At 32.2% G+C, this 12093-nt stretch overlaps 2 protein-coding genes and 1 long non-coding RNA gene across 3 annotated transcripts; 2 read left to right on the plus strand and 1 right to left on the minus strand.

Annotated features, from left to right (window-relative positions):
* Nucleotides 1-2513: 2513 nt before the first annotated feature.
* On the plus strand, nt 2514-3728 carry LOC116404342 (umecyanin-like). Its single transcript, XM_031886543.1, has 2 exons — nt 2514-2711; nt 3299-3728. The coding sequence occupies exons 1-2, from the start codon at nt 2540-2542 to the stop codon at nt 3598-3600; spliced, it is 474 nt and encodes a 157-aa protein (XP_031742403.1). The 5' UTR covers nt 2514-2539; the 3' UTR covers nt 3601-3728.
* Nucleotides 3729-5040: 1312 nt separating this feature from the next.
* LOC101211326 (pentatricopeptide repeat-containing protein At1g08070, chloroplastic) lies at nt 5041-7508 on the plus strand. The gene has a single exon (XM_011658166.2). The coding sequence runs from the start codon at nt 5479-5481 to the stop codon at nt 7093-7095; it is 1617 nt and encodes a 538-aa protein (XP_011656468.1). The 5' UTR covers nt 5041-5478; the 3' UTR covers nt 7096-7508.
* Nucleotides 7509-7913: 405 nt separating this feature from the next.
* LOC116404780 lies at nt 7914-10414 on the minus strand. The gene is made up of 2 exons (XR_004217857.1): nt 10301-10414; nt 7914-8738 (listed from the first exon to the last, which is right to left on the minus strand). It is a non-coding gene; the product is annotated as an uncharacterized LOC116404780 (long non-coding RNA).
* Nucleotides 10415-12093: the final 1679 nt, after the last annotated feature.

Genomic DNA, 12093 nt, shown 5'->3' on the forward strand with positions numbered 1-12093 from the left:
ATATTGTACGCTACTCTCTAGCATACAAATATGGAGTACTGTTTTTAGATTTTAGAACTATACCTCTCTGTATGAATAAACTTCACAATGAAATTAAACTCACTAACTTAACCATTACAAACTTACAATGCCAAATTAAACAAAAAAAAAAAAAAAAAAAGATGAAACTTGGAACGAATCACATAGCTTGAAGTTAGTTGAATCGAGTTACCTTAGGAGTTTTCGAAATCGTTGCACAACATTTAAGTAGTCGAAACACGAGCCCAATCGACCAAACAAACCCAAACCTGTTTGGTGGTGGTGATAGAAGCTGGACGACAACAAAAATTCTGGAATTTGTGAGATGAAATCGATAAAGAAGAGAAGAAAACATTAGAAAAAAGAGGAAAGGGCCACTGAAGGCTTAATTTACACTTAGGGTAAAAAATGTCCATGAAGTTTTAAAATTTTCAAAATAACCCTTAAACTTCCAAAATGAATTCAAAGTATCCCTATAGTTTTTTTTTTTTTTTTATGGAAACCACTGGTGTTTTATTTGAATCGACCGAAATTGTTAATATTGTTTTACCTTTTCATTATCCATCCTTTTTCTCCTTCCCTTCTTCGGTAACATCTTACTCCCTTTTACTAACTATTTGACATCTCTGCGATCTGATAGTATCATTCTTACCTGTACTCACATGCATCCTAGGAAAATTCTCAAGAGGTCACACAACATAGATTCGTTCCGAGCTATGCACACTTAACTTTGAAGTTCCTATGATCGAGCCACCAAAAATGTATTAACTTTTAGTTCTTTAGTCTTTCTTAACCTTACTTTTATGCTTTAGGATCCGTCTCATTCATATGTGATTTTGGTTTATTCATACTCCTCTCCTAAACTCAGGGTGTTACGAAGTTGGTGTAAGCTAAAAACTAAGTAATTAATAAAAGAAAATACCATAGAATTGATATGAAAAAAAATCATGATATCTATATAATTTGTTTTTAAATTGATTCTTTTCAAACTTAAGAAAACTTCAAAGAAATCCATGATCACCATTAATATCGTAGGAGAATTTTTTATTATTTTTATTTTTTAAAATTTATTTTTGTTTTGAGGAACTGGCTTTTGTTCAAATACTAACGATAGATATATTTTTTTAACTTCTATTAAGTTAAAAGTACTTTTAAAATAAAACATTAATAGTTTTCCTCCAAAACTAACACAAGTAATTCTTTTTAGCCCTCTTGAAAAGTTTACAAGCATTTTTGAAAATTTTGAAACTTTATAGATATTTTTTACTCAAAAGTGTAAGGTTTATGAACATTTTTTTAATAATTTAATTTTATTCTTAATCATCGAATTTGACTAACGTAACCTTTTTATTCAATAAAAGATCTAAATCATGATAAGAAATTGAGACGAAAATAGACTTATTTAAAAAACAAAAAAAACAAAAATTAAAATTGATTCAAAATAAAGATTAATATTTCAAAATATGACTTTTTTTTCTCCCCTACTTTAATATACTATGTTTTCCTAACCATGGAGTTAGACTGAGTCTTTAAAATCAGCTTTTGTATTTGTTTTTTCTCTAATTAAATAAATAAAATATGACTTTTGTATTATTTAATGCTGAAAATTTTAGGCCTCCATCAGTAACTATTTTATATTTTATTTTTGCTTTTAAAGATGAAGTCTACAAATATAACTTTCCTTGTCAACTTTCTTATAGTATTATGGGATACTTACAAATTATTTAATAATTAAATTTAAAATAATTAAGTATATAACAACATTTAAAAAAAATTACAAATATAAAAAATTTGTCAAATTCTATCGAGTCTAAAAATTGGTCTATCACCGATAAATCATACCAGTTTATCAGTGATACAAGTCTATATAGTTTTGCTATATTTGTAATTTTTGTAAAGTGTGTTATATCCTTAATTATTATTTCTCAAATAGTCATCAATTACAATTACCCTATTATTATCTACTTTTTATCAATTATTTAAAAACTTCCTATAACTTGAAAATTAAAAATAATAGTAGCTTTTAAAATTTAGTTTTAGTTTTTCAAACTTGGTTAAAAATAAGCCATCCATAAAATAGAAAGCAAAAAAAATGAAAGGATTAATCAAACATAGTTGCCTGATTTTTTTTTATTAATAAATTATAGCAATTTGAAAATTCTATTAAAAAAAAAAAAAAAACCCTCCATTTAGCCATATAATTTTAATTAGCTCTAATCAGCATTAAAGCTATCTTTTAGAAGTTAGTTAGTTGTTGGCTTAATTAGGTTTAGCTTAAAAGGTGGCTAAAGAAATAATACATAAAAGAACTCATTAGTCACATGTTAAAAATTGTACAACCCAAATTCATTGGCTGCTATTCTTTTTTTTTTTTTTTTTTTTTTTAACTTTTTGGCATTCTAAATTGATTATTCAAATTTGTACATCTTATCCATATATTTATTTTCACATAAATCAACTTTAAAACCCTACCTTTCTTTTTTATATTCTTCTCATTCAAAAAACACAAAAATTAATCAAAATGAGCAGAGGAATGGGTTCTCTTACATGTCTCTTCCTTATCGGATCACTCTTCCACGTTGTTGCTATCGACCACAAGGTTGGAGGTGATTTTGGTTGGAACTTACCCCCAACTCTCACATTCTATTCTGAATGGGCTCGTAATAACACTTTCTTCATCGATGATACTCTAAGTAATTATATTCTTAATGTCCTACTTTTAATTATTTTCATTTATTTTAACTATTTTGATGGTTTGTTTGGTAATATTCATTTCTCATTCATCGTTGTTTAAATGAAATTGTTTGAGTATATTGATAATTCACGTTTTTTTTAACAAAGTTATGTGAAATTTTAAATAAAATAATTGTAAGAACTTATTTTGAAATATAGTCTTTAAAATTCAATGTAAGAAATTTTGTGAAATCCATTTGGTTAAAATACTGTTTTCGTTCAAAGACTTTGGAGCTTATTTAGCTTAATCACTTTTAAATGTTAGTTTAGTCTACATGTTTTTCATAAATCTTAATTTTAAGTTCTTCAAACTTTTATATATATATATATATATATATATTTTGAAATTAATTAAAAAATAAAGATACTTTTGAATGCAGTTGTTTCAAAAATATTAAAAATGTGAGTATAAAATAATTTTATTTGAAAAAAGTCAACAATATAAATGGATTTGAATTTCAAACGTTGAATTGAGAACGAGAAATAAAAGTGTTATCAAACAAACATTAAATGGCTCAATCAAAACATGACTTTTTTTTTAATGTAGGATTTGTATCAAGACTGAATGAGACACACACTTTCTCTGAAGCAAATTCTAAGAAGGATTTTGACGAGTGTGTAAAGCAAGGAATAGTTTTCGATACTTCAATAAACTTTACCTTACAAAATAACCGTCTTGGTCCTCGTTATTTTGTTTGCACAGATGGAAACCATTGCGATATGGGTATGAAATTTACCATTGAAGTTTTACCCAAATCAGTAATTATGCCAAACACCGCAGTAGAAAATGGTGTGTTGAGGCCTATACTTTTCTTCATCACTATTATCGCTAATCTCGTCTTTCTTTGAGAGCCCAACCTAGCCAATCAAACCAACATTGTTTCAATAATATTCTTATTAGTAATTAAGGAATCTATACTACATTCAATTGTTTGATTGAATTTAAAATTTAAATTATATAAAGTATATGTTTTTCATTTCTACATTTCAATTTTTAACGATCTCGTCGTGTATTTTATGGTTCTTAAATGAGAGTACTCATAATTTAGAGATCCGTAAGAATGATGTTATTAAGAATTGCAGTGATGACATTTCTACGATGGTGTCATTTTTTTTTTGACAAATAACTCATCTACATTTTATTCAATGATAAATTAAGTTTTAACTTTTAGACTTTCGAACGTGTATTTATAATTAACAAAATTCTTATCTCTAATGCAAGATAGTCACAAAACCTTATTGGATACATGATATTTATAATTGATGAATATTTATTTAACATATAATATTTTTATCTAATGCAACTTAAGTCTACTTTTTCATTAAATTGTTCAAAACAAATTAGACTAAAGTTTGGGCATGTATGTGAAGACATTATGATTAGATCATAATAATAAGTATAGAAATTGTTACAAACTAAACCAGATGGATAGCATTTTTAACATTAACCCTTCCAAAATTCACTACTACAAATTTGGTCTTCTCATATGCACACAAATTTTTCATGACCATCAAAAAAATATTCTTTTTGATACAATGTTTATCTTGACGGTCATGTACGTCAAGGAAAACTCTCTTGTATCTTATGTTGAAGAAATACGAAAAAACATAAAAAAATATGGATTTTTATTTACTTATGAAAAAAGTTCTCTTAGTTTTGTTGATGGTCTACAAACGTCGAAAAAACTATTTCTCGATGATGTACAATAAACATTAGAGATAATATATTAGTTGATTGGTAATACCCATTAAGTTAGATAGACATTGCCCATCATAAAAAAAATTAATACATTTGTTTTGGAATTTTCGATGAGTTTAAAATTTTATTGATGAGTCTAGGGTTTCTTGATGAACAAAGACAAAAAAAAAAAAAAAAAAAAACATCATAGACAAGGTCCATCGAGATTTTTTTTTTTTTTAATTATGGGTTTAGGATAAGATCGTGGACAAGACCTATAGAAAATGATATGCCCATAAAAAAAATATTATTTTCTACTAAGCACGAAATTCGAACCCTCGATAACAAACTCATAAAACACGATATTTATCAATAATATTCTTAAAGTTTTACTATTTTTTTAAATTATTACTGTTTATGCATCAATAATACAATATTGTTTTTTTAAAAAAATTAAATATTGTAATTTAAAATTTTTAAAATTTGTAGAAGTTGTAGAACGTAGTTTAACTCAACTGAGAACAATATATATATGGACAAGATGTCTTGGTTCAAATTGGGTGTGCACTATCAAATTTATAAATTTGAATATCAATCTTACAAATAAATAAGTAATTTTGGGTGTTACAATATCAACTAACAAGAAAAGTGGTGTATTTTTTGTGACTTCTCTGCGAGCAACAGCCAAGACCTTATACTCCGATGACCCATCCTTGCGCATCAGATTGACGTGCTCTTGCACTTGCCTTGCTCCACGATCCATGCGACGGCGGTGATTTGATTATATGTTGTTTAATCATTGAACTAATCTTTAGAGTTTGAATATCTGAAGTAAGATTCTTCTTTCGGGAAAGATAGCGAAGCTGTTATTATATTCAGCCCAGAAGCATCCTCGCTGGGTCCTTGAAGAACACTTCATTTCTCTGTTACGATCATGTAAGACAGTTGCGCTGCTTCAGAAAGTTCAGGCCCAGATTATTACCCATGGTTTTCAATACAATGGATATGTAGCTCCCAATGTGGTAACTTCATGGGTTGGTTTGAAGCAAATGGCTCATGCTCGCCATCTGTTCGATCATTTTCCCGACCCAAAAGTAGAGCTTTGGAATGCGATATCCAGAGGGTATTTCCATAACGCGTTTTACAGGGAAGTGGTTTTCTTGTTTGGGAAAATGAAGAGCATGGACGTGAGACCCAACTGCTTCACATTTCCTCTTGTCCTCAAATCTTGTGCGAAGATCGGAGCATTTGTGGAAGGTGAAGAGATACATTGTGAGGTGATTAAGGGAGGTCTTGAAGGGAACCAATTTGTGGCTACTACGCTGATCGATGTGTACTCTGGTGGGAGGGCAATTGGGTCTGCGTACAAGCTGTTTGTTGGAATGCTGGAGAGAAATATAGTTGCTTGGACTTCCATGATTAGTGGCTACATTTTGTGTAATCGTGTGGCACTCGCTCGAAGACTTTTTGACTTAGCACCGGAACGTGATGTTGTGCTGTGGAACATTATGGTGTCTGGTTATATCGAAATAGGGGATATGAAAGCTGCCAGAAAGCTGTTTGATACAATGCCATACCGAGATACGATGTCTTGGAATACAATGCTGAATGGTTATGCCAATAATGGGGATGTTGAGGCTTGTGAGCAGCTGTTTGAGGAGATGCCTGAGCGGAATGTTTTCTCCTGGAATGGATTGATTGGAGGATATGCTCATAATGGGTGTTTCTTTGAAGTATTGCGTTGTTTCAAACGGATGCTAATAGATGGCCTTGTTGTTCCCAATGATGCCACCCTTGTCACTGTTCTATCTGCTTGTGCAAGATTAGGAGCTCTTGACTTGGGAAAGTGGGTGCATGTATATGCTGCGACAATTGGGTTTAAAGGAAGCATTTATGTTGGAAACGCATTGATAGACATGTATTCAAAATGTGGTTTGATAGAGAATGCAATGGAAGTTTTTGAAAGCATGGATTTAAAAGATCTTATTACTTGGAACTCTATGATTTGTGGCTTGGCAACCCATGGATGTGGGGCAGATGCATTAACTTTGTTTCACCAGATGAAGATCAATGGCGAAAAACCAGATGGAATCACCTTCATCGGGGTGTTGTGCTCCTGTACCCATCTTGGGTTAGTTGAAGAAGGCACCTCTTATTTCAACTCAATGGTCAATGAATACTCAATTGCGCCTCAGATTGAGCACTATGGTTGTATGGTTGATCTATTTGGCCGAGCAGGTCTTTTGGACCGAGCAATTGAGTTTGTGAAGAGGATGCCAATGGAAGCAGATGCTGTCATCTGGGCTGCTCTACTAGGTGCATGCAGGATTTACAAAAATATAGATTTGGCGGAGTTAGCTCTTCAAAAACTCATTGTGCTTGAACCCAAAAACCCTGCAAACTATGTCTTGCTATCAAATATTTATGGAGATCTTGGTAGATGGAAAGATGTTGCACGGTTGAAGATTTTAATGAGGGATACCGGGTCTAAAAAATTGCCAGGATGTAGCTTGATTGAGGTGAATGATAGCGTTGTTGAGTTTTATTCTTTGGATGAAAGGCATTCTCAGAGCAAGGAAATCTATGGAGTCTTAAAGGGATTGATGAAATTGTTAAGATCATTTGGGTATGAACCAAATATGATGGAACTCCTGCAGGGATCATGAGAACCAAAGGGCCACATGGAAATGCCTTTTGAGTGTCCGAGATGGTGTCTTATGTAGCTGCAATTTCTTTCCATACTGGTTATACTGCTGTATCAACTAATATTTAATTTAACCTCAGCTCTGTTCATGGTGCCGAACTAATCTAACTACAAACTAATATTTATTGATTGCAGTCTTGGAAGCTATTAAAACTTCCAACTGCTGTTTGTAATCCTGTGATTGATTTTCAGATACCCGCCCTCAGTAGAAATAAAACTCTCTCAATCTTCATTTTGCTTTCACTTTTTTGAATCATTGTCCTGGAGTTCGGCCTCATCGAACCTCGTCTAACTACTTGACTTTATCTGAATACTTTTCCTAATTTTATTTTTCTTCTCACACCTAATGCGCAGAGTTGAGATATTTGATTTTTACATTTAATTTTAGTGTTGTTGGTGCTCTACTTTGCAATAGAGAATCATCGGTTGTGTCAAAGATGTTGGGAAGAAACAAGACTTTGCTCCTACTCTCATTCATCACTACTACAAGAAATTCTGGTAAATTCTTATTTATTTCCTCTACACAGCAGTCTGCACGCAAATTTTTTGTTGTGTTAACTGATGTTCTGGGATTCTAAAACATACGATTTTTTGAGTTTTGATATTGTATCTTGTATTAGCACATACGAAAAATACCCTAAATTCTTAGGGTAAGCTTTTGGGTATCTCAAATGTCTAAGATATTCATATGATATCAGGTTGTGTTTGGACTCTTCTAATTATCATGTTTTCTCCAATCAATATTCATAGATAACTTGCATCTCATGTCAATCTCGAGTCTAGGGTGAAAAGTCAGATCACTATATCAATATCCATAATGATAGGAATGTTATGAAGAGTGTATCGGTAATTAGTTAGGGGATTTATCAGTCTTGTTGGCTGTAAACAGACACTACAGCAACAATAGCCATTGGTTACCAAAAGAAGGAAGAAAAAAACAGCTATTGAAAAGATGTAGAAAAAATAGGCGCCAGTTGAAATTTACATTTCCTTCTCATTTAAAAGTTAAATTCACTTTTAATTGGCATTTCCCTTTTCATTTCACTTTCTCTCTTTCCCCTTGGAAATTGCAAGCTTCTCTTAGTCTCTTCATTATGGTTGCCTTGGCTGTCGTTTCCTCCATTGTCTCTACTTCAAACAAAATTCTAGCCTCATCCTCAACATGGTTGACTGCCATCCCTCTGCAATGGGCCCATGACCATCCTCAATGCTGATTGATTCCGACTCCTTTGCCAAGTCTTCAAGACAACGAGCAATTAGACATCATCCTTAATGGCTATAAAGGCCCACTCCTTTCAAAATTCTCTCATACTTTCTGCACTGCAACAAAAAAACCCTTAATTTCTCTCCTGTATGTAGTGCTTCAAGAACGCCGTTGCAAAGTTCTGCTCCTATTGCTTCTAATGTTAAATGCTAGTCAAATTCGTCATAGTTGCTTTTTTATTCTGCTCCGAAAGAATCCTAGAAAATCGAATCAATCTCTCTCACGGTTGTATAGCTTCATTGGATTTGCAAAGAGAACCAACGTTGAGGTACTTATTTATAGAATTCATGGGTCTTTGTTCTTTTTGATGCCCAATCCTTCCTATGTCTACAATCACCTCCCTGCAGAAATAAATAGGTTTTAGTTTGACTTAGTTTCATAGAAGATTGGAAGAAATTATGTAATTTTTTTCAAGCATGTGGAGATTATCTCTCATATTTGTTCCATTTTTTGTTGTTGACTTTTGTGAAATCTAGGGCTGGACATCTTTCTCGTAGTAAGTATTTACTAGTCTCTCTTCCAACCAAGCTGTTTGTCTACATATTCATTACTACGTAGGTGGGACAATGGTTGTCAAGAATATGATGCTATTATTTCCATTAGATTATTATTTACTTCTTGTGAGCTATTAAGCATGAGGAGTTCAGTGAGCAAGTAAAGAAATTGTCCACAAAGTTATTGGCAAAAGATGACCATCTCAGTTGGTCGCAAAGGGGACAAACAATGCTAAAATTTATTGTGGGTTGATTTTTGACCGGATGTATTGTATAATTTGTACTAATAAACAGACTAACTCGTGATAATTGAAATTTTAATTACAGAATATTATGGTGAATTGTGGGTGATTTGTTGTGTAGTTTTTTCTGTGTGTATATTGCACTAATATTCTAGTTTATGTCAAGTAATTGTGCAATAAAAAAAAAAAAAAAACAGAAGAAAAACACTTGGCCTTAGATGATTTGTAGGTGTAAAACCAGTTTTCTTATATTTTGACATGTTTGAGATGAATTTTGAAATGATTAGTCCATACTTTTTAAAGGCTCACTAATTCATATTCGGTAGGGAAGAGATTAGTTAGTGTTTTTTTTTCACGACTTGAAATTATGTTACTTTCAGATTTTGATGCTCATCTGGATTAGAATGATGATAGATCCCATAGTAAAGGTGTACTCATATGTAGAAATAAAAGTGGGAAGAAAAATAATGATTGGGAATTGGTAATTCTAATTGTGTGGACCCTTAGGACTGTGTTTGTTAGAGAGAGGCTAAGTATTCTCTTTAGATATCTAGAAGTGGTAATTCCAAGTATTTGCCTATTTACATGTCTAGTATGGTAAGAGGAGGGTATCTTCTTCCTGAACTATTTTGGTGTAGAATTCTCAATAGAGAAGTGGAGAGAGATTGTGGTGCTCTCAAATCCTTCTTTACCTGTTGATAAATAAAATTGAGGTTGAGACCTCACAATTTTGGTATCAGAGCTATCGTTTCTAAAATGGTTGGTAAGATGAAAGTTAGGGTGATCAAACTGGAAGCAAGTCTGGTGGGAGTAACCACAGGGATGACCGAGATAGAATGTAGAGTAGAAACAAGGTTCTTGCAAGTAGAAGAATGAAAGTTAGCATTTGAAAGGAAGATGGAAACACAATGTGGAGAAGCAGAGATTTGAAAGATAATGACATAAGAGAAGATTGAGGATAATCTTTCAAAAGATAATGACATAAGAGAAGATTGAGGATAATCTTTCAAAATTGAACGAGGATTTGAAATTGTTGGTGCAAGGGATGGGGTGATTGGAAGTGCATCGAAAGAGTCTATCTCGAGTGAAAAAACTATCACAGACAAAGGAAAGGGAATAATGAATGAGAAACAAAATTAGGGAGAAAAAAGTGAACAAAAAACTAACCCGGTTGGGGATGAAGAAGTTGGAGTACTGTGTGCACCAAATCATCGAGAGATGCCCCTCTTCGACATGAGGCTATAGAAATTGGAGGTACCAATATTTAAAGGGAAGAAGAATAAAACGTGGACGGATGGCTACATCATGTGGAACACTATTTTAGGGTGAATAGATTGATAGAGAGGGATAAGTTGGATGTATCTGTCCTTTGATTGATTCATATTATAGATATTTGTTATGTTCTCTATGGTCACGTCCATGTACATGCATGTATCAAGTTGATGGATCAACATCCATGTATGAAAACGATAGATCGACCCTTGGGTCATAATATCCTGTATCAGTCTTAGTGAATTGCATAAATACAACCTCCGCATGATGGTTGGTCATAATCAACACCATCAATCATATTACAATTTGTAAACTATATAAATTCCAAAATTTTGTAAGTAATTTTCTAAAATTGAGAAAAAACAACCAATATTTGAAAAATTCAATATTCATGCACTTGACCAATAAAAATGTCAATTTTATAAAAAAAATGAAAAATGAATTATATTACACCGTTTTAAGAACCGTTGGTTGGATTCTTAGTCAAATTTTAAAAACAAAAAGCTACTTTTTTTAGTTTTCAAATTTTTATTTTTTTTTTCAAATCATCGGTAATAAAGATGTTTTTTGAAAATAAAAGTAATGTTTGTAGACTTGGTTAAAAAACAAAACAAATGAGACCTAATACACTTTATTTTAGTTTAGATGTTATGTTTTAAATATAAAAAATTAAATAAGTAAATAAAAAGTTAATAAGTAGAGTTAATTGGAAAAATAAGGCAGAGAATAGAAACAACAAGATATTTTGATTATTATAGCATTTCAAGTTATTATATTTGCATCCGTTTAAAAAACCACTAAATGCCAATATTCTTAACACCATCTTCTTATCGTCTAGTTCTATTCAAACTCCCTTCTTTAAATACTTAATCATCTTTTAGCCCGTATGATGTGGGTACAGCTCTCACACTTAAACTGAACTCAGTGAGCCTAGAGGCTAAGATGTTAATAGTCCAAGTGATAGAAGATGACCAAGAGAAACCATAGGGCAAGAAAAAACCCTAGTAGCTTGACATTTAAAAAATGAGCCTAGAAGCTAAGATGTTAATAGCCCAAATGATAGAAGATGACTAAGAGAACCCATATGGCAAGAAAAAACCCTAGTACCTTGACATTTAAAAAGTTAGGTAGTGGGTCCAATGGGTTGAACAATCAATCCAGGTCAAAAGGAACGGAGCGGGTCGCAGCATTGAGAATGTTACGATTAACCCTAGCTGAATTTTTTCTTCGTTGTCCATAACTATTGCTCCTCACGATTCTGGTGCAAAAAATCTGATGTCCCAACCATACCGATAACGAAATCAGGATAAAAAAGGAAAAGGGATTATGTTTCATGTGATAAGAAATTTAGTTCTGATACCGTTGCAAAAGATGAGAATTAAACATCATTGCTCTTCAAGAAGGAGAAACTTAAGTGAGGGAACTGATAACGTGGTAGAGGAAGCATAAAGACAATGGGACGAGGAAATCAATACAGAAATAATGAATTTGTTGGAGACGTGAGGTTATGGTGCTGATTGATCGGGAAGTTACACACAACTTTATCTTGGTCAATGAGCTAAAAATTTAAGTGGAAACCTTGGGCGCATATGACATTATTTCTACATAAGCATGTAGAGGCTAGGCAAGAAGAGTCAAGTTGTGTTTTGAGTCTGTATGCAGTTTCTTTTGAATGACTATGTATTAAA

Source organism: Cucumis sativus, chromosome 6, assembly GCF_000004075.3.
Source record: "Cucumis sativus cultivar 9930 chromosome 6, Cucumber_9930_V3, whole genome shotgun sequence".
Taxonomy (NCBI): Eukaryota; Viridiplantae; Streptophyta; class Magnoliopsida; order Cucurbitales; family Cucurbitaceae; genus Cucumis; species Cucumis sativus.